General features: G+C 41.1%; 3 protein-coding genes across 4 annotated transcripts; all 3 read left to right on the top strand.

Moving 5' to 3' along the window:
• The first annotated feature begins 3 nt into the window (after positions 1 to 3).
• Positions 4 to 7,089, top strand: LOC146379526 (G protein-activated inward rectifier potassium channel 3-like). 2 transcript variants are annotated; one of them, XM_084940814.1, is made up of 4 exons: positions 4 to 508; positions 3,399 to 3,784; positions 3,944 to 4,549; positions 5,028 to 7,089. In XM_084940814.1, the coding sequence occupies exons 2-4, from the start codon at positions 3,424 to 3,426 to the stop codon at positions 5,222 to 5,224; spliced, it is 1,164 nt and encodes a 387-aa protein (XP_084796940.1). In that variant the 5' UTR covers positions 4 to 508; positions 3,399 to 3,423; the 3' UTR covers positions 5,225 to 7,089. The 2 variants fall into 2 exon arrangements, with proteins under 2 accessions (XP_084796940.1, XP_084796939.1); XM_084940813.1 differs by having other exon boundaries at positions 3,399 to 4,549.
• A 323-nt stretch (positions 7,090 to 7,412) lies between these two features.
• Positions 7,413 to 17,505, top strand: pom121 (POM121 transmembrane nucleoporin). Its single transcript, XM_084940811.1, has 13 exons — positions 7,413 to 8,038; positions 9,258 to 9,464; positions 9,622 to 9,771; positions 10,531 to 10,611; positions 10,724 to 10,895; positions 10,986 to 11,074; positions 11,155 to 11,234; positions 11,923 to 12,041; positions 12,130 to 12,229; positions 12,628 to 12,906; positions 12,998 to 14,485; positions 15,035 to 15,133; positions 15,703 to 17,505. Exons 1-13 carry the CDS (start codon positions 7,464 to 7,466, stop codon positions 15,801 to 15,803), a joined length of 3,540 nt encoding a protein of 1,179 aa, XP_084796937.1. The 5' UTR covers positions 7,413 to 7,463; the 3' UTR covers positions 15,804 to 17,505.
• A 1,382-nt stretch (positions 17,506 to 18,887) lies between these two features.
• On the top strand, positions 18,888 to 24,783 carry tbl2 (transducin beta like 2). The gene is made up of 7 exons (XM_084940810.1): positions 18,888 to 19,098; positions 21,149 to 21,270; positions 21,523 to 21,707; positions 22,001 to 22,152; positions 22,558 to 22,684; positions 23,015 to 23,167; positions 23,306 to 24,783. Exons 1-7 carry the CDS (start codon positions 18,972 to 18,974, stop codon positions 23,763 to 23,765), a joined length of 1,326 nt encoding a protein of 441 aa, XP_084796936.1. The 5' UTR covers positions 18,888 to 18,971; the 3' UTR covers positions 23,766 to 24,783.
• The last annotated feature ends 424 nt before the right edge of the window (positions 24,784 to 25,207 follow it).

Raw genomic sequence — 25,207 nt, 5'->3', positions numbered from 1 at the left:
GTAGCAGCTTATTTTTGTAAGTTCCATTCGTTAATTTGATCCCTGTATTGTATTCGGCCGGGTCTGTTTCATTTACAGCTGCCACCACTGATAGATGACCTAAAAAACAGCCTTAAGTGTCCATGCTTTTATTGAACTTTTTCCAGCTTCATTTCAACAAATCGCTTTACAAAAGTTAAAGAAAAATGTATCACCCAGGTTTTATTATGTTCAGGGCTGATTAAATTATCTGACTAGGGTGAGAGTATCTGGGCTGAAATGTTCCAAAAACTGTTGCAGGCTTTTGAATGCACCATGAATCTTTGTGAAAGCAGACTGTAAGAATGAAAAAACATTGTCAGTGTTTGTGCTCTGAACGATTGAGGGGGAGGAGACAAACAGCTGCATAGCTCCACAGCAGCAGCTCTTCACTCTAAACTCTCTCCTCCTCCGTTTGATTACCCCGATGAGCTGAAGGAAGTTACATTATACCAGCAGCAGCGTTCATCTTAAGACATGCTTTGCAGAGGTATGTGGGGTTTTCAGTAAATAAATCTGAACATGTGAACTCAATCTATAAGACATTAATACTGTCTTTGCTTTCTTTATCTAAACTTACTCAGTTACTTGTCCTGTATTTTAAGCAATAGAAAACACAGATACACTGTTGTGTGGTATTTATGTAATGCTTGTTTTCACAGGAATCTAAATTAAATTAATTTTTATTCATAATGATACATTTGGATTAATTTGGTTAACTGATTGATTGGATATGGAAAATGTAAAAAAAAAAAATTGAAAATTGAGGGAAACATCAAAGATTACCTGTCAAAACCAACAACAAAAAAACAGTCTAATGTGGGTGAATTATTTTCTGCCAGTACCCTTATTGATTAAACTACGCTACATATTCTACTTTCCAATGAATATCCTGGAAATAACTCATTAAAAATTTAAAAATACATGCATACTGTACTTGTCGACTTACTTCAGGTTTTCGTTGCCTGGAGTAGCAGTCAGTCTGAGTGCACCATGAGGTCAGCTTAGCATAACATGGAATATTTGGCAATGTAATTTTTTTTACTCAAAATATTTTTTGACTAAGTATTAACGTATTGTAAATATAGTTACAAAAAAACATCACAAGGACTGGTTACATTGAAAATGAAACAAAAAAGAATGAAAAAAAATAATAAAACCCATCCACAACAGTTCAACATGTATGGAAATGACTATTGTTTATATAAAACCTCTAAAGTTACAAAGTTGTAGAAGATAATACTAATTGAATATCAATCTGTATTACCACCATATTTGTTTATACTGTTGCACCTTACAAAATGTCTGGACTGAGTTCATAATTAAGCTTCATATTAAATTATATTGATTGTAACTGGCTATTGTAACACAGGATTTTTTTTTTTTATCATTGTTAAACTATATAAACTACTATATTTTATAATAGTTTACTTTTTATTTATAGACTACATCTTATTTGACAATTATCACATATGGCTGATGCTTATTTTTAAAACAAAAATCTTGCTAAGTGTGTTTATATTATCAATACAACACGTGAGATATGCGACACCCTTTATGCTTAAGCAACTCTAAAGCTTAAATGGGCTAAAAAGATTTAAGATTGTAAGTTGTTATTTGTTTTGGAATGTTTTTCCTGTCTCCCTGACTCATGTTGCTTGATAGCTGTAAATGTATTACACAGATGGGGCACACATGTAGTCAAGATGAATTTTGGCCACATCTGGACACTACTTTCTAGATTTAAGCCTTCAGGCAAATACAGTTGGTAATCTTTTCAAATCCTTTGTATTCTTTGGTGTAGTTCAGATTAATTTTAAGGATTAGGACAATCCCTGCATGTGCAACAAGTTGCAGCGGTGACTGATCAGCCCACTTCAGACAGATGAAACCTGCTGTTATGCTGATCTGAATCCGAGGTCACCTCGTGAATCACCTGAATATAAATAGAGGATGACCTGGCAGCATGAATAAGTAAATACATAGTTAAAGAATAAATATATGTTCTTAGTCCTTTTTTTTTTTTTAGATTATATTGTTTTATGTATTTTAATAATAAAGGCCTGTAAAGCAAGGCCAGCTTTGACTCATAAACCAAGTGCTCAGCCAGACTGAAAAACAGGAAGTTTAGTGCAGAGCTGCAGAGGCATATACAGGAAACCAGACAGAACTAAGTAGGAACTAAGTAACACAGAAGGAGTTGTTTTTATCGAAACTATGTGTGACGTGTAAAGGACCAAAATAACACAAACCATTTTTGGTTTCTAACGCTAGAGATCTGCAAAATGGCTTTGGGCTGTGCATGTCTCTCTCTTCCGGAAGATGATTAAATAAAATAATTAGAAATAGTTTGACTAACTGAGTCGTGTTCTCTCTATTCAGTAAAAGAATGACAAGAACCAGATTTATTATTTTGATTGTTGTTTTAAATTAATTTAAATTACTTTAGAATGGAAGTTAGACTTCTAAGAAGTGCACAAGTTCAGTTCAGGGGTGAGAACTTTTCACGACATACACAAAGTGAAAAGTTAATATACTGCACGTGTTGCACTGAATACATTTGTCAGCCAGTCAGAGGTGGATATGTAACCTCACCAATGTAGACATTTGCATCACTGCACGCTTATTAATGCAATTCAAACACTTAATGTTAACAATGGTTTTATTAATTTTGTGTCCCAGTCTCATACTATGACTTGACAGTGTGACAGGGATCCATTAAGTTCAATACCCCTTTTACTTAACCATTTACCCATTACCTTTTCTTACGGTGACATGCCAAAGTGTCTCCTGTGGAAAATGCTGTTAAGGAAGTACTAGAAGAAATGTTGCTGCTACTGAAAACCGATTCCTTTCTTTTTCCAAACAACCTGTTTGTGCCCTGTTTAAAATGTAGCTCCGACACTGAGTCATGTTTTATTTATCTATCGTGCCAGTAAAGAATAATAGTTACTTTCTTGTTGGTTTAAAAAAATACCTACATGAACATTTTCAGTAACCTACTTATCTGTTTGTAAGTATTAAAAGATTGTTGTAACAAATCCTGTGTAAACTTTGACTAAATGCTTTCTGACCTCAGTGCTCTGTCTGTGACACTCGTTCCCGTGGTTTCAGCCAACAACCATGTCATGTCTGAAGTCACATATATTACCTTTCTTTGTCACTATGATGCTTGGTTTGGTTTCTGAACGTCTACACGACTAGAGCCATTGGTTTACTCAACCACTCTGTTCTGTGTACACTAACTCTCCCCGACAATAAAGCATGAACTGTGTGCAATGTTGAATCATTGTTGGCCACATCACATCATCCATATCCACATTTTTCTGCAATATTTTTGGAATATTGTGAATATTATGTAATATTTTCTGCAATTTCAGGTTGCAGATAAATTCACTTTGATCCATGATGATCACTAACTGCTCATCACCCCCACCATCCCAAGAGGGGCCTCAGTGTCCACCTGAGAGTTCCTCTCAGGTGTTCGCTCCGACTGAGCATGAGGTTCATCAACAGGACGTCATCCAAGAAACTCCTCTAGAATCAGTAGAAGACACCTTGAAATCTCTGCACATGCATCGTAACAAACACTTTAAACGTTTGAGCTCTCAATGGCAATCAACCTTCAGGGGCAACATTGCTCTCTCTCCAACAGAGAAGCGGCACAGTGCAAAGAGCTTCAGGAGGCGCTGCAAGCTGCTGGGAGACGAGCAGCCTCTATGTGTCACTACCAACAATCAGCGCCAGCGTTACGTCACCAAGGACGGCAAGTGCAGGGTTAATCTGGGGCACATTAAAGACAAGAGTCGCTTCATTTCAGATATTTTCACCACATTAGTAGATCTTAAATATCTCTGGTTCCTTCTTGTCTTCACTGCCTGTTACATCCTCACATGGATGTCCTTTGGTGCAATCTACTTTTTAGATGCTTGGCTACGTGACGACATTGCACACGTCCACGACTCCCAGTGGCAGGCATGCTTTGAAAATGTGGACAGCTACCTCTCAGCCCTGCTGCTATCTCTGGAGACCCAGAGGACTATTGGGTACGGCACCAGGAGGGTAACAGCTAATTGTCCTGAGGGTGTGGTGCTCCTGATGGTCCAGTCCATCACCGGCTCCATTATCGATGCTGTGATGGTGGGCTGTATGTTCGTTAAAATCTCCCGACCACAGCAGAGGGCCCAGACACTGATCTTCAGCAAACACTGCGTCATCTGCGAGCGTGACGAGAAGCTCTGCTTGCTCTTCCGCATAGGTGACCTTCGAGAGAGCCACATGGTGGACGCCAAGATCCGAGCCAAGCTGATCAAATCCAGGCAGACCAAGGAGGGAGAGTTCATCCCACTGGAGCAGACAGAGATCAATCTGGGCTATGACACTGGAGGAGACAGGCTTCTCCTGGTAGAGCCCCAAACCATTGCCCATATCATCAATGACAGTAGTCCCTTCTGGGAGGTGGGGGCCAAGCGCTTGAAGAGGGAGACACTGGAGATTATCGTTATCCTGGAAGGCATTGTGGAGGCATCAGGTTTGTAGAAATGTTGTGCTTGTGCTGTTTAATACGGATACAGCTACGTTTACAACTTTGCATGTTTGTCATTTTTGAAAAGAGCTAAGTATGTGTGTTATTATTAAACTGGGATTTTATTACTTGTTGTGATGTTTACTGGTTGTTTTTGTAATGTTACAGTAACACGTACAGTAGCATAGATCTTCATAAAGCTGCTTTGTGGTAGTTTTTTGGCGTTGTTTGAGTGGTTGGCAAACTGAAACCAACTAAGAAAAAGGTTACTGTTACTGTTCACTATCTAAAATATTAATAAATTTGTGTTCATAAAAAAAAACTTTATTCTTATGGCTCAGTGGCTGGCTAAAGTGCATAAATGCAGAGAAAAAGATGCGCTTTCATGTAAACTTGCACACAATAAAGTTATGTCCTGATAAAATCTGTTGGATCTTTTTCCAGTAAAGTGACCGGTTCCTAACCCGCTGATGCTTTTCTACAGGTATGACATGCCAGGCAAGGACATCCTACACACAGGATGAGATTTTGTGGGGTCACCGATTTGCTTCGTGCATTTCCCTGGAAAAAGGAGCATTCCTCGTGGACTGCAGTGCGTTTGACAAAACCTTTGAAGTCGAAATGTCTCCACTCAGTGCAAGAAACAGAAGCCATGCAAAGGATGAGGAATCTACATTTTAAAAACTGAAAACAGGTCTTATTTGTGGAAACTAAGAATCTGTAGTTGCAATAATTTTATCTACTTTCTTGATGTGGAAAGTTAATTATTTTGCTATGTAAGTAGGTGAACCGAGTAATTTTCAATGATCTATTAAATTTTAAAGACAAACATGGCTTTCATACCTCTTTTTGTACACCAGCTGTGACATTCTCTGAAGTAATGACAATCATATTCATGATATAAATCTCAGGGAGGCCATAATTTCTGTTGTTTTCCTTGTTGTATGTTTTGACATAATATGGTGTCTGATTTATTTCAAATCAAGTAAAATAAAATTTATCCTCTTTTTTGTTCTTCATCTTTTAGTTGTTCCTTTTAGGGGGCACCATAGTGGATCCTCCATCTCACCCTATCCATAGCATCCTTTTCTGTCACACCAATCCCTATGCATGCATTTTCTCTGTGCGCTTCCTCATTTTCAGCATCCTTTGTCCAATATATCCACTGTTCCTTCTTCTGCATTTGTCCAAACCATCTCAGACTTGCCTCTAACTTTGTCTCCAAACTGCTCAGCCCCCCTGATATTCTCATTTCTAATCCTGTCATTCTGCTCACTCCCAATGAAAATTTTTAACATCTTCAGCTGTCTCACTTCCAGTTCAGCCTCCTATCTTTTTCTCAGTGAGACCAGCTCCAAGCCATATATCATAGCAGGTCTCACTACCTACCTTTACTCCCGCTGCTATCCTTCTGTCACAAATCACCCCTAACACCGGCCTCCACCTATTCTACCTTGCATGCACTCTTTTTTTTTTCACCTTTCTTGTCCCCTCTCCATTGGTTTGGATGGTTGACCCCGGGTATCTGACCTCATCCAGGCATTCTCTGTTAAACAGTCTGGTCAAAAAGTCCATTGCTCGCTCTACTAGACATCTCCATACCTCTACAGGTTGTCATCTGGACCATCCGGCTTTCCACTTTCATCCTCTTCATAGCTGCCCTCAGTTCCTCTTTACTAATGATTCACCAACATTGCTTCATATGTCCTGCTCTCACTCTCATTTTCTCCATCCAGAAGTCCTCACAGTACTCATTCCAAGAAAAAACGTTTAAATAATATCATTAACATTCTGCTAAAAACACTTGTCTGTGGTCTTGTCTAGGTGAATAGAAGAGTAGCATGGCAAATCTAAATTTAAAGGTCCACCGTTGTTTGGTGATTTTTGAACTGTGCGCTGTTGGACTCAGGCCGGATTATTTGCCCAGGAACTTTACCCATGTAATCTTGGTGGCTGTTTATGTTCCTCCCTCTGCTAACCCCACTGCTGCATTTGATATTAGCACTCTGTCATAGCCCAGTTACAGACTCAGCACCTGAGTGAGGGCAGATCCCATGAGTTGAATTTGTTTTCAACAGATTTGACACTGCAGTAAATGCTCACCCCCCCTACTGACCTACCTGTAGTTAGCCTGCAATCCACAGCCAAGCCACTCACTCTCTTTCTCTCTCCACATTGCACCATAAAATCTTGAGAAAATCCTGACACCCCTCCCACACCTATCGTTTTCGCTCGTGACTAGGTTCAAGGAGAACAGAGAAGACTCTACTCAGGCAAGTCTGCTCAACCAGACAGGGTGAGTCCCCTTGTCCTCAAGGCCTGTGCCCCCAGCTTTGTGGAGTCTTTCATTAACTGTTCATGGTGAATCTGAGCCCGCAGAGGGTCCCAGTGTGGAAGACGTCACAGCGGACCCCGGGATTACAGACCTGTGGCACTGACTTCCCACGTCAGACCCTGGAAAGACTCATCCCTGACCATTCCCAGACTATTATCAGGATCCCCTTCACAAACTGCATGCTATGTTTACTCCAGTTATCTTTGTCTTTATGTTTTATGGACAACAGATGGAAATTAGCCCTTGGCTATAATCTGGTATGTTTACATTCATGTAATTTTTTTACATTTATGTTCATTAACATGCACTGTCCTAAATAAATAAAATAAAATTAATATTAAAATTGAATTGATGATCTGAAACTTTTAAGTGTGACCGATATGCAAAAAATAAAAATAATAATCATACATATATTTTACACAAGAGTTTACATTACATTTGTCCAAGGTTCAGCAAAAGGAAGATTAATTTAACGAGCAGTAACACTGGCGGCGTTTAACAGCCCCACCTCGGTAGATGGCGCTAATGCGCGTGAATACAAATATAAATCCAAGAAGTAATGTCGGAAGAACAGCATGATGGGATATGAGAGTCCTCCGGCGGCGCGTTGCCGCCATGTCTCCTAGAGAAAAACATTTATTGCTTCTCTCTGCTCTAGGCCTAGTTACTCTCGCTTTTTATTATATTCCCACTTTTCTTTATGTGACCTTAATTCTTGCAGTTTGTTGTATTGTCTGTTATTATCATAGCGGAGAACCGCTTCCCGCCAGGTTAGGCCCGAATCCTCGGGGTGGGCTAAACGTTCCGGCCGTACTGCGGCGCTGGCTGTGGAGCTGGGAGGCGACCGGCGTACCGGTACCCGCACGGGGGAGAGCGAAGAGCAGCGGCAGCAACAGAGCCGAGCTCCGGGAATCAGAGGGACACTTAAGTCAAAGACTCGCTGAAAGCGGCGTTTATCGAAAGGAATCCTTATCAAGCGAGTCTTTTCTTTTTAGCCCCCGGGATTTTCTCATGGGGAGTTACATCGGGAAACCGGAGAGCCCAACCGCCGACTCGGGGAGGCGGAGAGCCGTGAGAAATCCCCGAGAGCAGCTCCGGGAAAAGCTGGCCAGACCCAACCACGCTGTCTATACTCCAAACAGAAGGCTTTCATTTGCTGGGTATGTTCAGGCTAAAATCAAATCAATCACATCACGGTTTTACCGGCGTAATACAGCCCGGTCTTTTTGAATGGAGGCGGTTAAGTTGTTGGAATTCAAAAGGTTAAAGGTGCAGCTTGGCGGTTTTTAATGACTAACCTTCGAGTCGTCAGAGCGATCTCTGTAGCTCCACACAGCTATCCAAATGTGCTACACGTTACTGCAACCCTATGCGTATATATCTGTACAGGTTATGTCATGTGCAAGAGTTTCTCATTACGGTAATTTACTACTAATATAGTACCGGCATTTCCAATCTGTGAACAGTTATGACAGAAAACTTGAATTGTTGGCCATATAAATTACTTTAGAACTGAAAAGCATATTTAGCAGGTTTGCTGTATTGGCAATGTATCTGTGAAGGTTCTCAGTCATCCAGGTCATCGTAGTCAAAGGAGCTTGCAAAGAAAAGCGTCTGGACTTCTTTAAGTTACTTGAAGACGTTTCACCTCTCATCCGAGAAGCTTCTTCAGTTCTAAGGTCAAATGGTGGAGAGTCCCAGATATAAACCTAGTGGGAGTATCCCCCCACAGAGGGACAAAAGGACCCCCTGATGATCCTCTAATCGCCTGAGCCAAGGTGTGAAACTGGGTGTGGGTCCCAATCAGCCAGAGTTTCGGGTGTGTTCATTGTGAAACCTGGCCCCACCTTATCATGCGAATTCCTGAGGTCAGATGGCCCAGGATGTGAGTGGGCGTTAAGGCGTCTGGGAAGGGATCTCAAAACTGGATTATAGATGGCAGAGAGTTGGTGTCGTAAACCCCCGCCTCTGTTCAAAGATGGTCGCTCACAGTGGACATAGATGGCTTCTTTCACTCCTCTTTCAAACCATCTGTCCTCTCTGTCCAAAATGTGAACATTGGCATCCTCGAAAGAGTGTCCTTTATCCTTAAGATGGCAATGTAGTAATGTATTTAGAAAGCATTAGACTTTTACCTGATTATGGGATTTATTTCCGCTATCGCCCCAACCATTATAGAGACTGACGAATGGTATCTGACATGAAATGTCAGAGACAGGAACAAAAGTTCACGTTTTCTGTAATATTAGTGAGTATTATATGTTTGGGTTTTCCCAGAAAAATCTATTATGGCCATTTGTGGGATTACAAAAACACAGACGAAAAGCAGACTTTCAGACCCTTCATTTTGCCTTGGCCTCTAATTGTTCTGTCCTGCAGGGAGACACCGGGAGCAGCGAGCAGGTTCACCATCACACCCCAGCGCCACTACCCCCTGCAGCAGCCGGGTGTCTCGTCAGTGGGAATCCTTCCTCCCGTCAAATGGGACGGTTTCAGAAAGAAAAACATCCTCAGCCCTCGCAATTCCCCGGCTGCCCTCAGTCCTGTCACAGTGAAGATCGCCAGGCCTGACCACAGCTCCCCCAGGTCTCTGCGTGATCTATGCATTACAGTGTTTCAGTCTAGATCATCAGCTTGAGTCAGATCTCTTTAAACTCTAACATAACCTGTTTTAAGAGATTAATGTCAAAACCCTTTTGATAAAACTTTTGTAATGGCTGTTTACCTTTCTTTTTTTTTCCAGCATGGACCATTTGAGTTATGCCGTTCTCCCCAGAGCGCCTGCCGATCCGTGCTCCAGAGAGAGTGTTCTCAAGGTGCTGAAGGAAAGCCGCAAGAGAGAAGTGGATGACGAGGACAGGAGCTTTACAACTGAGCAGAAAAGCAAAAGAAGGTACGAGGCAGCACATGAATGCTGACAAGCTTTATATTTTTGCCTTTTTATGTAGCTTGGCGACACTTTTTTTTTGTCTGATAGCTGTAAGGTTATTATAGTAAACTAAAAGTAGGTATAAAAACATTTAAACTGAAATAAATGTAAAAAATAGACTGGAGAAAAAATATACTACTCACACAGCAAACCTAAGACATAAAAAGTATCATGTGTTTTGTTTAAACCTTCTTGGTCTGTAGGTAATGCATAGTGTGGTTATTAGCAAGGCTACAGAAAAACAGCCTGTTGATGCTTTTAGTTGTCTCGGTCTCTTAGCTTTACGGACAGCTGCAAACAGAATGGATGAATAGCTTTTTCCTATTAACACCATTTCCCAGTCCATTTGTGGTGCACTTGGAAAGCTCACTCTTCTAATGTAATGTTCCAACAAAATATACACTCCCACATGGGGCCTTGCATTCTTATGAATGCATATAACATCTGCATTATAATGCTATATTCATTTCTTCCCTTTTTCCCCCAATAATTTGAATAGATACAGATCACACATACAAATGTGGCCTTAAAGTCTTCTATAAATACATTACCAAAGCTCAAATGCAGTTTTGAGTTACTGAAGGATGCCAAGAAAATTGGAAATATCACTAAAACTTAACCTATGTAAAATGTGCTGTGTTTTCTCTGTTGTTATATTTCAAAATAATAAATGGTTGTTGGTTTTTTCCATTTTATTTTTTAATTAATTTTTTACTTCCTAAGACGTAATGACAGCGGTGGAAGTGCACACTCTGCTTTTGAACCCCTTTTGCCCAATGGCACGCCGTCACAGCTGGTTCCTAAGTAAGTTAAACTTTTCATGCAGTTAGATCATGACTTATGAAAGCCTGTGGTGCAGGGTGAAGTATAGTGTGGTGCTACCTGTGCATTAAGAGAAATACTTTCCTTTTCCCAGGCCAGGAAGTCTGAAAAGAGGGATGACCTCAGTGACTGAGGAGTCCATTATGAAGAGGTCTCGGACATCCTCAATCAGCTCTGGCAGTGGAGCTCATGCTCCAAGAGGAACCCCGGGCACCAGGAGAAATGCCATCCAGAGTTCCTACAGCTCTTCATTGGGTCTCAACCAGGTAACTCTTCTCTGCTGCATTAAAAGACGCACAGGATTCTAGAGGAAACAGTGGAGCTATGACACTCTAAATCTTGTTTTCCCTTCACAGTGGAAGAAGCCGTCAGCACCCAGCTCCCCTCTGTCCAGCCCTGGATCATCTCGCTGTCAGACTCCAGAGGGCATCTCAAAAAGACCCAGGTGTGTCTCTGCTAGGTTTCTGATCAGTTGTTGACATTTAATCCAGTATTGCGGATTGTAACCTTAAGTTTCATTTCCAGAGAGGACGACACGCAGTCTCCCAGCTCAGCATCCTCTGCAAAGTCAGATCACACGTCTATGGACAACACACTCGTCTCTTGTGAGTGTCATACCTTGAGTGGCTGTGTTGTGTAGGGGTTCATCTGTCCTAGAAATGCAGCTCTGTGCAGCAGATTATTTAGATTTATGCAACACTGACTGAAAAGTTCTACTACTAATTAAAAATCCATAGAGCTAATTTGTTGGGAAGTGATCATAGGTGATGCTAGTTAGACTTTATTTACACAAAGTCATTTCTTATCCCAGAAACTCATTCGCTTGTACCCTAAAGACCCATTTTCCAGCATGGGGTTTATCTTAGTGGCCCTCTACTGTTAAGTTAACTCTTAAGACTGTTGAAGAATATTATCAGAGTTTTCAAATCGGTCTCAAACTCATGCGTTTGAGCATTATCATTTCAATTGTGCTTAATTCAGATTGCTTCTTTACTTTTAGAGAAATTGATTAGCCAGTTTGACCCCTCATTACTCGGTTTAAGAAAATGGTTTCCAGAAACATCCCAAGAAAGGTTTTTTTTTTTTTTTTTTTTGTTTTTTTTGTTTGTTTGTTTTTCTTGTGGCAAATGTTCGTTCATTCAGTGGATCTGAATGAATGAACAACAAGTTGGGATTTGTGCAGTGTTCAATCTGTGTGCCCCAAAACATGAATGCAGTTGACTTAAAAGAAAAAAACCTTCAGAGACATTAAATTGCTTCTTATTTATTGTGCCTTATATGATGATGTTCCAGTCAAACTGGCTCCATTGCCCAAGGTCCAACTCAATACCTCGTCAGACTCTGGTGGTAGTGGGAAAAGAAAAAGGAAGATTCAGCTGGTGTCCAGCAACCGGGATGATCACATTTCTCTGGTAAGGATTACTGCAGTCTCATTAGAAACCTCTGTTCTCGTGCTTAGCCATTACAGTGCTTTTAGTCTCTCCTTGTGCTTCCTTGCAGCCCCCACCTCCTGAACTGGGTTATACAGTTACTGTTAAAGATCTAGATGAGGAGAAGAAGGCTGCTATAAGTAAGATACAGAAGGTCCTGGAGACACCTGGTAAGTTGCATTCAGTTCAATCTGTTAACCCTTCATTCACATGTAAAGATTTAAACACCAGAAAAATTATTTATAGAATAGAAAAGAATAAACCTTTATTATCCCACGGATGAGAAATTTTGTTGTTACACAGCTCTTATAGTAAGGGGAATATAAAATATAAAACAAAGACACAAAGTGGTCCTATATACATAAGCAACTGAAGTCCGTATATACAGGTAACAATGTACAGAAATGTGTATAGAAAAATCGCATGGAGATATGTATAAAATGTACATAAAATATATCTATATTACTATAGAGCCATTGTGAAAGAAGTCAATCTACATAAATGTGTTTCAACCAAAATGGAGGAAAAACATGAGCCCTAGCATGTGTGACCCTCTTCTTTCTTTTAGCTCCAGAGCCTGAGAAGACTGTCTCCCCCTCAGCCACCACTTCCACCCTGCCTGCTCCCTCTGCTGGCTCTACTGCTACCGCTACCACTTCAACCACAACCTTGAGCAGCCTTCTGGCAGCTCCCTTGCCCACATCTAGCTCTGCCACCCCAGTCATTAACCTGGATCCCAATCCAGTGAGCAGTGCTGGTACAGTGCCTGCAGCCCCCAACCCACTGCTGGAGGCTTTGAAGAAAGCTAGCGCTCCTTCTCCCACATCCGCTACCAGTGCAAGTTCAGGTACAACTGCTCTTCACTTGATTTAATTTTGACTACCTTTAATTTCTTTGTTCTGTACACTCATGTTTTTTTCCTCCCAATGTGCCCTTAGTGTCTGTATCAACCACACCCGCACAACCTAGTGTTTCAATCCTGAAGGCATCAACAACAGTGGCTTCCCCACAAATCCCTGCAGTCTCCCAGTCCTCCTCTGCGGGTGTGCAGCAGTCCTCAGCCTTTGCTCAGGTCCTGCTGGGTCAGGTCTCCCAGGCTGCCAGCAGCACCCCACCTATGGCAAGCCTATTTGGGGTGGCTAGCCAGGTCAGCGCCTCCTCTGCTTCCTCAACATCTAACTCAACTGCTGTTACTGCAGCCCCAGCCAGCAGCTCTGCGGCAGTCAGTAACACCAACCCACTAATGGCTTCAGGCTTTAAGCCCATCTTTGCTGTAACTGCCACCACCACCTCAGCTACATCAGCTTCAGAAAGCAAACCACCTGTCCAGAATTTCAAACCCATCTTTGGAGAAGCCACTGCGGCTACTGGCTTTGGACAGCCTCCATCCCTTGCAAGTGCAAAGGCAGCCTCTACAATTTCAAGCACAAGCAGTACAGCCTCAGTATTTGGTGGATCAACAAGCAGCAACACAGCTGGCCCATCTCTGTTTTCTGGCTTAACCACCACAACCACCACGGCTGGCACATCCACAGGCTCCCTTCCCACTTCACAGCCTGCTCCACAGCCAGCTATGAAATCCCTCTTTGGAAACTGGAACACAACATCTACAACAAGTACCACCAACTCAGCTTTGAATCAGGCTCAGAATGCTGTCGGCACAATTCAGTTTGGAACTGCTACCACCACTACTACAGCAGCAGCCACGGCCCCAGCTCCAGGACCTGCTACTGCTTCAACCACAACCTCCAGCCAGGGTACCTTTGCATTTGGTGCCACACAGCCAGATGTTCAGGCTGCCAGCCAGAAAGTATTTACATTTGGCCAGGCAGCACCCAATCAGAATGCAACCACTGCTTCATTTGGAGGCTTTGCCATGAGCAACACAGTTTCCACTGCTGCTCCTGCTACCACACAGTCAACCTGCAACTTTGGAAAGTCATCTTTTGAAGCCCCAGCAGCTCAGACAACCTTTGGCTCCACAGCAGCAGCGCCAAAGCCATTCACTTTTGGAGGCAGCGGAGCGTCATCCACACCTGCTTCTAACCCTGCCCCAGCTCCTTTCAACTTTGGGGCAACTCCTACCACCACAGCAGCCAGTTTTGGGACCCCAGCTAAACCAGCATTTGGAGCCAGCACTGCTGGTTTTGCTTTCGGTGGCACTGCCGCTCCCTCAGCTGCACCCTCAGCTCCACCAAGTTTCGGTGCAGCAACCCAGGCTCAGAGCTCCTCCACACCCACCTTCGGATTTGGCAGTGCAGCTCCTCAGCCGGCTCCCTCTGGACCAGCTCAGCCAGCATCCGGTGGATTTAACTTTGGCTCTGGAATGCCGTGCCCTCAGTTTGGAACACCAGTTTCCAATAATCCTGGACCACAGATGGGAAGCTTCAACTTTGGGGCTGCTGCTACAGACAAACCAGCTTTTGGTAAGGAATTAAGACTGTTGTTGTTTTGCTTGTTTATGTCTTAAGCCCACCTGTAGATCGGTTCAAGCAATGAATGTAATGTTGGCTAGCTATTTCTTTTGGCTGCTCCCTTGCTTGAAAGGGTTTTTATCACACCAGACATTTGATTTGGCACAGATTTTACTCCGGGTGACCTTTTTGTGTCTCCTCCTAGTCTCAAGCCAGGGATCTTTCTCGTGTTAGGCAAAGATGTTAACCACTACACTAATTTTGTCTGTTGCAAATATCTTAAAATAATTTTAGTTTTGATTACCAGTAAATGATAGTAAATTAATTGAAATGATTGGTATGTGAAACATAACCAGTAGTTGAATTAACGGGTCTCAGTGGTGGGGAGGGTGGGCTGCATTTTTGTTTGTTTACATCACTGTATGGTTGCACTTATGTGTGAGTGCTGGTTTCCTACTGTGCCACACACTGACAGAAAGATCTCTGTGGTTAGGTTACTATGTTGGTCTATCAGAGTTTTAGGTGTTGGGTGTTTGAAGTTGCATGCTGTTTTCCCTGCAGGAACGTCAACACCATCTTTTGGCCAGAGTGCTGCTGGAGGTCCAATTCCCTTTGGAAGTCCTGGAACTCCACTCCAAGGCTTCAATGCTGTTCAGTTTGGTAAGGCATCAATTTTCTTTTCTTTTTTTCTTTTTTTCTTTTTTTTTTTTTTTTTTTAGAGGTGATGCCCAGCTGGGGCTTTAGTAGGGATGTGTGGCTAGATGTTTAAAAGGTTGTTGCACTCAAGGAGCTGTAACCCAGTGATTTAAACAAATTAGTCTTCTGATTTTATTTAGTGAAAGTGCAGCACCATCACAAAGTTTTATTGATAAATTTGTTAAATTACTCTATACCTCTTCTGTTGGTAATAGGATGCTACACTGTAGCATTGTGCATTGCAATGTAGTGGGATTTAGCCTGTTTATCTACTGCTGTGAGGCCAAAGTGGAAACACATGGGTTCTGTTATTAAAGGTGGGCTTGAGGCAAGCTTATGGGAATTTTTATTGGAGCCAAATACTTAAAAGCATGTTGCCTCACTATAAGAATTCCTTGTCAGACCTGATATTGATCCTGATTTAGATGAAATTAAGAGGCAGTTTTGAAGTTTGAAAATTTGATGCCACTGTTGAGAACTAGATACTTTGTAGCAGAAATTGTTACATATCCATATTTTTTTATTTTGTTTAGGATCTCCAGCAACTCCTTCCTTCTCAATCGGAGCTGGATCGAAGCCATCCGGAGCACGGCAGAGGCTGCAGGCGAGGCGACAACACAACAGGAAGAAGTAGCCTGCCACGTTGTTCCAAAAACGCATTCGGAGGACTCCAGCTGTTGCTGCTATGGCTAACCCGGCTAACATTGCTCTGTTCTAAGCCCAACATCCCACCCCATCAAGCTACCACCATGCCCTCTGCTTCCTCCCTCTCCTCCTCCAGTGGGTTGTGCTGGCCCGAAGTTTGCATACGAGTTAGAAAGAGCACATTAGCCTACTGAGTCCATGACCCAGTGAGGGAATGCAGCAGTAAGGAGAGAGAAACCACAATGATGTACTATACTTGAAGAAAGAGAAAAGACTATTTGATAGATGCTGAACATAAGCATATCCAAAGTTCTTTTTCCTTTTACCGTACACGGACACTCCCATTGGTTCGTCTTAAGGAGAAAGTTGAGTCGAGCTAAAGGTGGAGCTGCGGCTCAGACATTTATTTTTTTACGTGAAACGCTCGCTGGTTTGTATGTTACCTGAATATTTGAGTACATTCTCTGACTGAGTCTGAATGGGATGAAATGCACAGTCAATTCAGATAAGGTACACAACACTGCAGTGTAAATGTAAAGTTTGCATTTAAATTATTTTTTTAATTGGCTCTCTGACCCTGTAAATGAATAATGTGTTTCTGCACTTAAAAGGGTGACTTAGTAAATGTCTTAACGTAGTTTGTGCAGACCCTCGTGTTCTTGTTTCGTACTCTGTCATTGCAAGCATTCCCAGAGTCCTCCTGTGGATGGCCTTTTTTGATAGTGATTGCCAACTGATTGAATTAGCAGGTCAGTATGTGAGTAGGATGAGTACTCGACTAGCGCTGACAAACCAAAGCCAACTCTTCAGCTTGTTCCCTGTGAAAAGAATCTTGAGATGAGAGTGTGCTTGTGTGTGTGTTTGTTGTGCCAGACTACCTCTCTTTGCGCCCAGGCACTGAATCCTTGTTAATTCACTGAAACGTAACAAATCTGCTAGAATCAGTTACATTTTACCTTCAGCCTACCTGCTGTTAATGCACATGTAACTGTGATATATGGTGAGTTTTTAAATATCTGCACAGCAACACATTATCCCCACTTCAGAAATGTCACTGATACCTTATGTCAGATTTACTAAAAAATTACAGTCTGTTCTATTGGATCTCTCACAGCGATACAGGGATTTTTTTTTGTTTTTATTATTATTATTTTTGTTCTTGAGCGTGCAGCAAACATGGACAGTAAAGCAGTTTATGTCAGCTGTTTTATTCAAATGATCTCTGTTCTCAGAAATAATCACCTCTTATTGTGAAAAGTGAGCCGTTACCAGTTGGGTTTTTTTTTGTTTTGTTTTGTGTTTTGTTTTGGTTTTTTTTGTTTTTTGGGGGGGGTCTTTCTTTGTTTCTTCTTTTTTCTTTTTTCTTTTTTTTTATTTGGATGGTCAAATTTGAATAAATAAAAATGTGAGTTGTGGATGTTCCACATTAAACCTTTAAAGATCGCCAAATTTTCTTCCCAAGACGTGGAGGCTATACTTCATACTGTATATTAGCAGTATGCTCTGTTTTTGTAGTGGATATACAAGTATTGCTTAGTAATGTTGCAGGAAGTTAAAGAGGACCTGTTATGATTGTTCTTATTTTCTGTCATGTATATACTGTTACAATAGTGGATCCTCATATTAAACTTGGCCAGAGTTTCAAGTAATTTGTTCACTCTATGAACAAGTAAACCCTGTCAGGCGTCAAACTTCTCCAAACGCACAGTTTCTGATAGTTGTTGTTTTTTTGTTTTTTGTTTTTTTCTTCTACTTCTGGTTGTATGATGTTCATGAGAGGAGTAACCCTTAACACCTCTCTTTGTGAGGGGCATCCAATCAGAAGAGCCCCTTAAAGAGGGGTTTGCTACACATGGTGGATGAACAGCAGAGCAAGAAGGGAAAGTGATTCTTTATGGAGTCTGGATTTTTTCTCCAAGCTTCTGTGGGTTTCTCTTCTGAATTCTGGTTTCTCCCCTGCCAAAAACATGAAACACATTGGAAAAATGCTTTGTTAATGACATGCTGTTTACAGAACAAGAATGTCAAGAATTGATATCCAACATACTCCGAGAGATCTAAGTAGTGTTTTACTGGGCACTGTGTCTATGAGTTAGTCCCAATAAATTTAAGTGATTTAATTTCAAGAAAGCTGGAGTTGAAATCAGATTGAATATAACGTCAGACTAGATACAAGTCCAAACTTCTTTTTCTTCTCAGAAAATAATCACAATGCATTTTAAAGCATATTTGGAAGTATTACCACTTGCCACGGAACAGTAAATGGCTACTTTCCTGAAGAATACATGCTTTTACTTTAAATATTTCAGGTATACTTGATGCAAATATCTAAATCACATTTATTTAGGCTTGTAGACATGGTCAAAATGAAGTTCAACTGAGCATGGGGATGGGTAATTTAAGAAACTTTGAACTGATCCGAAAACTCATTTAATTACTTATTACAAACACAGGAATGCAGAGGAGCATCTCTGAATGCACAGCATGTTAAACCTTGAAGTAGGTGGGCTAAAGCAGCAGACACCCCACAATCAGTGCCGCTCCTGTCAGCTCAGAAAAGGACACAGAGGATACTCTTCACACGGGATCGCAGAAAATGGACCGTAAAAAAATGGAAAAAATTTGCCTGGTCTGGTGAGTCCTGATTTTTGCAGCAACATTCAGATGGTAGGATATACATTTTGGTGTAAACATCGTGGAAGCATGGCTCCAACTTTTCTCCTGAAAAGTTTTCAAACATTCCACACACGCCAGTCCGCTAGGTGGCATTAGAGACGGTTTGATACCCGGATTGTGCTGCATTCATGACTACACCCAGAACAGGAAATGTGAAAATTGTGGCAGTTACGCTAGATAACGCCGTTATAACTAAGAAAAAAACGAAAACGAATAATCTAAGAGATCAAGTTGTCTTTTAACGTCATGTTAAAATCATGCAAGCCAAACTGAATGGAAACGGAATGTTTATACATTTAAAATAAACTGTATATGTTTCACGGAAATGTTTGGGGGCGGGGGGTTCTCGTATTTACAGTCGTAAACATGAACGCAGCCTTAGATGAAGCGTGCTATTAGGACGCATGCGCGGTGCCCCAGTCGTGCGGGGTTAGTTTAGGAGACGTTAGCGTTGCAAAATACGTGGCAGAAGGGTGTCAACATGGAGATAGCTGCTCTGGCCGCGTTAACTTTGTTACTGGGTGCACTGGTTATTCTGGTTGCGTTAGCGGTGGGCAGACGGAAAGAAGAAATAAGAGAGGAAACGGAGCAGGCAGCGGAGTTTGCCGGTAAGAGCTACTCAGGCTAACGTAACTCTAGCTAGCTGGAGAAGGGGGAGACTGTGGAGAAGGCGGCAAGTCAGTCATACTGCATTCATTCATTCACTTACTCAGTAATTGATTCATTCAACAAAAGAGCTCCGTGCCAACGATATTAACACGAACTCAGCTAGAAGTACAAGCTACGGTAACTTTTGAGTGGCTGTCACTGTCACATTAACAGACCAATGGGTGCACTGCTTTCTGTCGAGTCACTGCCTGTTTTTTAACGCTTCATTGATGACAAAGGTTCAAATCGGTATCTGTAGCACGTGACATTAGTTAATGGCAACACTCTTATACATGTAAATGGTAAATGGCTTGTATTTGTATAGCGCTTTACTTAGTCCCTAAGGACCCCAAAGCGCTTTACAGCGTAACGTAGAATAGCTCACTGTATAAAGATAGTACTTAAAAGTTATAAAACAGAGGAAGGTTAGCACATTCATCTGATGTTGAGTCTGTTTAACTATGTTTGAAGAAGAATTTACATTAAATTAAATTTTGGACTAATAAAGACGTAGTTAGACTATTATTTTTTCTCCAGGTAATAGGATTCAAAGTTTATAATTGACTAATAATACAGTAATAATCCTGGGCATAATTTTTATAACCTTGGAGTTAATCACTTTAATAGTAACTTATTATAGTTTTGTGTTGTCTAAATAGGTTTTGTTTGTGTTTCATTTTGAATTTTGTTTTTCTTTTGAGGTTAGTTTGAGTTATTTTGGATGTTTTAGTTTAGATTTTTATCCATCACATCCATCCATTTTCTTCCACTTATCCCAGACAGGTTGCCACTCTGTTGCTGGGTTAACTTAGAGACCGACAACTGTCCATACTCACATTTACACCTATGGCCAATTAAGAGTCACCAGTTAACCTAATGTGTATGTCTTTATACTAAAGGAGGAAGTTAAGTAATTCGTTTTTAAAAAAAATATATTTTGGTTACTTTTTCATTTTCTTAGTTTCCAGTCGTATTGCTTATTTCCACAATTTTCTTGGCTTTTAATTTAATTGTAGTTCACTATAATAATCATGCTGAGAGTGTTTTTCCACATTCTATTAACATTATTGCATGCAGTGAATAGAAAACCTCCCAGAGCTAATTCCCTGATTTCCAGAGTTTGTGGGGGGGGGGGGGGGGGGGGGTGTCATGATACCAAGGATTGGAAAATTACACATCAATTATCTTTTAGCTGTTTGTTAATGCTTCATAACACCCACATCATGTTCAGAAATAGCATAACCAACAGTTTTGTTCTAAAATGAAATGTGTGGAAATAAAACTTTTTTTCTGTTCTTAGCCTTTTCCTTATGACTGGGCTTTGACATACATGCTAATGTGCAGGCTTGTTGAAGAAGATCCATAAACAAGAGCTATCCATCAATGATTTTTCCCTCAGAGATAACTGATTCATAGCAGCTCACAAGAGTACACTGTTATTGTTAGACTGCTTATAAAAGTTAGATACACTTATATTGTTAGTAAAATTACAGAAGACCAACCACACAAACCACACAATTTAAATAAATAATGATAATAGAAAAACTTATAATAAAAAGTAAAGAAATAAAATGGAAACCTAAAAAACAAAATGAATATATGTATTTTGTTTATATTTATGTTAGAAATTGTGCAAAATTACAACTTCTATATGATATGTTATATGCTATATAATGCTAAACATATAGCATTATAAATGGACTGGTTCTGTTTTGTAAGTGCTTTGTACTACAAGACTTATTAACACAAGTACTTTTTTCCTATGCCTAACTACTTACTACCTAATATTTATGCTCTATGAGCCCATCGGAGAGCAACTTGGGGTTCACTATCTTCCCCAAGGATACTTGCATGCAGACTGGAGCAGCCAGTGATCAAAGCAGCAAAGTTCCAATTAGTAGAACTGCTTATTCTCCTGATATACAGCCATCTGAGTAATAGTTTGTATATATCCTTTTAAAATAGTCTTAGTGGGCATCAATGGTCATGTTTTTCCTGTGTGTCTTCCAGCTGAAGCCAGTGCTGTGAAGGGTTCCCAATCCAAGAAGCAGAAGCAGGAGAAGCAGCGTGGCCGCAAGGATAAACCTACACAACACACTTTCAGCCATCCGCTGCTGGCAGCCTCTCTGAAGGTAAACTGAAACAATCATCAAACACACACATTGTAAAAGCCTCAGAGGACAAGGAAGAGTTTTCATAAGAGACCGGAATTTGGTTTGTTTTAAGTCACTGTAGGTTATGCGAGTTAAAAGCCTTGCTTTTGTTTTGGTCTGGATGCAGCTCAACTCAGTGAGCTGTTCTGAAATAATTTAACAAGGTTTCACTTGCACCCTCTCCATAGCCATTTTTCAGCATGTGTGTATTTGTTTCCATGTGCCTTTTAGGGCCACAGTGGAAATGTGACGTGCCTCGATTTTAGCAGTAACGGGAAGTACCTGGCGTCCTGTGCTGACGACCGCACTGTTCGGATCTGGAGCACCAAGGACTTCCTGGACCGCGAGCACAAGTGTCTGAGAGCCAATGTGGAGCTGGATCACGCTACGTTGGTCCGGTTTAGCCCTGACTCCAGGTCTTTAACTACACTTACTGACATAAAGCATTTCTTCTCTTTCCTAAGGAAAGTGAATTGTACACAAGAGCTAGTGTAAGTTTAACATAAACCAGGTCAAAGAGGTTTAGAAAGTTACTTGTGAAGTAACTTGTTTGATGATCTGAAACATGTAAGCATGTAAAATATGAAGAAAAGTAATCAGTAAGTGGACCAATACCTTTTCAAAGCACTGTACACAACCAGAGTTATGGTGAGGTAATCTTCAGAAACAAGCGCCGCCTCCTTCACTGATTTTCTCCTTTTCTCTACAGGGCGTTTATCACCTGGTTGGCCAACGGAGACTGCATACGAATCTTCAAAATGACAAAGAAGGATGACGGCTCCATGAGCTTCAAAGCTGCTCCCGAGGATTTCCCACAGAAGCACAAGGCCACCATCCTCAACATTGGCATCGCAGAGACAGGTACAGAATGCCGAAATAACTTAAAAGTTTTTACTTATAGTATCGGCTAGTAACGCAGTTAACACAGCTGGGTTTGTTTTTATCACCAGCTGGGTTTTTGAAAGTGTGTGAAACCATTTGTGGTTTAGTATTTAACAATCAGTAAATTCATTTCAATGTTTCTTTTATTCATCTGCTCCATCTCTTTGATTATTTGTGCAGTCTTTGGGTTAGTCAGCCTCTTGACAGCCTAACTGTTTTAAGAAAAAAATCGACCCACCAACAAGCATCAAAAGTTGACTTTAGTTTCACATGAGAAGAAAGCTGTCAAAAAAGGGAATATCTGTTAAAACCCTTTATTGATTTATTTATTTTTCAGTATTTGTCACCAGTTTATGGGGCTGATATTGTGTTTCTCACCCACAGGCAAGTTTATCATGAGTGCCTCCACCGACACCTGTATCAACATCTGGGACCTGAAAGGAGAGGTGCTGGCCTCTATCAACACGAACCAGATAACCAATTCTTATGCTGCCATCTCCCCGTGTGGCAGGTCAGTCACACTCCTTATTTACTGCACAGCTTACACTTGAAAGCTTAGAAATGATATACATCTACTCTGTAAGTTTATTGTTTTACTGTTTCACGACATTAAAACAGAAAAAGTGTCTATAAGCGATGTTTTACAGTAAGAGCTGTAGGTTGACTGTTGTTGAGAAAAGTAAAGGGCTGAAAAGTAATTTTCCCACATGTAAGATGATTTCTTCATATTGTTTTTTACTTTTAAATTCCATTCAGTAAAATAAAAATTGAAATAAAAATAAGTGTTTGAATTGCGTGTCACTCTTTGGGAGCTCTGATCCTGCTTCATCTATTTGCTCAGGTTTGTCGCGTCCTGCGGCTTCACTCCTGATGTGAAGGTGTGGGAGGTTTGCTTCGGCAAAGGAGGAGACTTCAGAGAGGTGGTGCGAGCCTTTGACCTGAAGGGCCACTCTGCTGGAGTCCACGCATTTGCCTTTTCCAACGACTCTCGCAGGTAATACGCTGCAATATTTGAGATGGAAAATAAATGGTTGTTTATAAGCTGAGACAACATAAAATGGCATATAAACGTTAAGCTGAGAGTAAAGAAGCCTGCTGTGTTAAGCAGTAATACTTTCTTTTCATTTTTCAGGATGGTGAGCGTCTCCAAAGACGGCACGTGGAAGCTATGGAACACGGACGTGGAGTACAAAAAGCAGCAGGATCCCTACCTCCTGAAAACCGTTCCCTGCAGCTCGTCTGAAGGCAGCCGGGTGGCCTTGTCTCCAGACGGCCGGGTGGTGGCCGTCAGCGATGGCTGCAACGTGGCCATGTACGATGCTGCCAGCGGAAAGCTGGAGGAGGAGATGCACGGCGTCCACAGCGTGGAGATCACGGACCTTAGGTTTGACATTAACGGACGCTTCTTGGTGTGCAGTGGCGACAAGGCTATCCGAGTGTTTCACAATGCTCCGGGCTACCGGGCTGCCATCAAAGACATGCAGGACATGCTGAAGAAGGCTCAGAACGAGGCCATGAAGCAGAGACTGCAGCAGCAGATCAAAGAGGCTCAGAGTGCCCTGGACGCTGTGCTCGCTGCCCCCTCCAACTAAACAGAAATAACAGGAAATCACACTCTGAATGTGACAGTGTCAGACTCTGCTAATCATTTGTTTGCATAGTCACCTCTGCCTCTTAATGATCTGGACTGTGAAGATGAGATTTGCATGCAGTTTAATAAAAGGTATCTTTTTATGGAAGTGCTTCGTTTGATTTGAGACATTTGGACTTCTGAGTGTGATGTGCTGTGATTGTGTTTGATTTATCATAGTTTGTGAAATTGGTCTCATAGTTCTTCAGAGTCACTATGTGGAAAAAGGAACAGATTAACAGTCCCTTTAACATCTAATGGCCACTGTCGGTTTGGGTGCTTCATTTCCAAGTCCAGGTGTTGTCTGTGCTGACTCACTGTGAAACTTTGAACACAAACTAATGTTAATGTCCACCTTTGCTTTTCCTACTGTGGTAGGTCAAAATTTCTGCTGTGAAAAAAGTTAAAAGTGTAATATTTTCCCAGAGGGTGGCGTTGCAGTAAAATTCCTTTTCTGCTTATTACATCCAAAGTAAATCTTTGGAAATCTCCTCTTTGAAATCCTTAAAGCTTTATCTAATGGCATTGCTATTGAGAGTTAAAAATTAGGCCTCAGTTGACACCTGTGCACTCTCACATGGGTGTACAATTCAGTGCAAATACCATAAGAGGATTTGACTTCAGAGCAGAACGTAAATTGTGAGGTGCCTTTCAAGTACAACTAACTGAAAGAAGTGTGAGCAAGATGTCCAGCATCTTGAAAACACAGGTGAAACCACCTCTTCGGATCTGTCAGAGTGATAAAAATAACCTTCAAAGTCACTGAAACTGGGGAAGAAAAATTAGCTTATTCCTCAGTCCGTCCTAGCAGCCCACTGAAGGTGTATTCGATCCTCACAAACAGATTTTTTTTTTTTTTTCCAGAGTTGTAGCGGGGAAGTCTGGAGCGTCCTGTAATCCCCAGAAAGTCAAAGCATATCAAAATAATCCTCAGGATTTGCAGAATTTGTAACTTGTTTTGAATAAAGGCATATATTTGATTACAGTGTGCTTGTGTATGAGGATTTGGGTATAAAATAAGGCCTTAAGTATCTTAATTCAATTGTGCAGTCTGGATTAATTTTTGTAGCTTTAATAGAAGACATCCTGAATCTCTGTGCCCTTTTTGGTATTTTTTTTTAAGACTGACAGAATGAATATTTTGTAAAACAACACCAAAAAAAAATAAAAAATTCCCTTAAACAACATTAATCAGTTATTTTCCAGTCTTTCAGACCAAGACATGGGCTTGTTATATTAATCAGAAAAACGGGGTGATCCAGTGTAATGTGTGGCTTGAGTTGTTTATATAAAAAATTATAAGTCGTTTATAGGGTGGAGAACAGATTCAGAATACTTTATTGATCCCAGAGGGAAATTGTTTTGTTACTCACACTGAAAATATAAATATCAAAGATTGAAAAT

This window comes from Perissodus microlepis, chromosome 10 (assembly GCF_051167445.1).
Source record: "Perissodus microlepis isolate ML-2025 ecotype Zambia chromosome 10, ASM5116744v1, whole genome shotgun sequence".
Taxonomy (NCBI): Eukaryota; Metazoa; Chordata; class Actinopteri; order Cichliformes; family Cichlidae; genus Perissodus; species Perissodus microlepis.
The sequence above is the reverse complement of the archived record's forward strand: the minus strand, read 5'-3'. Positions and strand labels throughout refer to the sequence as shown.

What these genes read in the sequence shown, in the direction of transcription:
- LOC146379526 (XM_084940813.1), top strand. Translation starts at nt 3,424, where the DNA reads ATGATGATCACTAACTGCTCATCACCCCCACCATCCCAAGAGGGGCCT. An exon ending in AGGCATTGTGGAGGCATCAG is followed by an intron (nt 4,550 to 5,027) that starts GTTTGTAGAAAT and finishes GCTTTTCTACAG; the next exon opens with GTATGACATGCCAGGCAAGG.
- pom121 (XM_084940811.1), top strand. Translation starts at nt 7,464, where the DNA reads ATGAGAGTCCTCCGGCGGCGCGTTGCCGCCATGTCTCCTAGAGAAAAA. An exon ending in AGAAGGCTTTCATTTGCTGG is followed by an intron (nt 8,039 to 9,257) that starts GTATGTTCAGGC and finishes TCTGTCCTGCAG; the next exon opens with GGAGACACCGGGAGCAGCGA. An exon ending in GGGATGATCACATTTCTCTG is followed by an intron (nt 12,042 to 12,129) that starts GTAAGGATTACT and finishes GCTTCCTTGCAG; the next exon opens with CCCCCACCTCCTGAACTGGG.
- tbl2 (XM_084940810.1), top strand. Translation starts at nt 18,972, where the DNA reads ATGGAGATAGCTGCTCTGGCCGCGTTAACTTTGTTACTGGGTGCACTG. An exon ending in TGCTGGCAGCCTCTCTGAAG is followed by an intron (nt 21,271 to 21,522) that starts GTAAACTGAAAC and finishes TGTGCCTTTTAG; the next exon opens with GGCCACAGTGGAAATGTGAC. An exon ending in GCCATCTCCCCGTGTGGCAG is followed by an intron (nt 22,685 to 23,014) that starts GTCAGTCACACT and finishes CTATTTGCTCAG; the next exon opens with GTTTGTCGCGTCCTGCGGCT.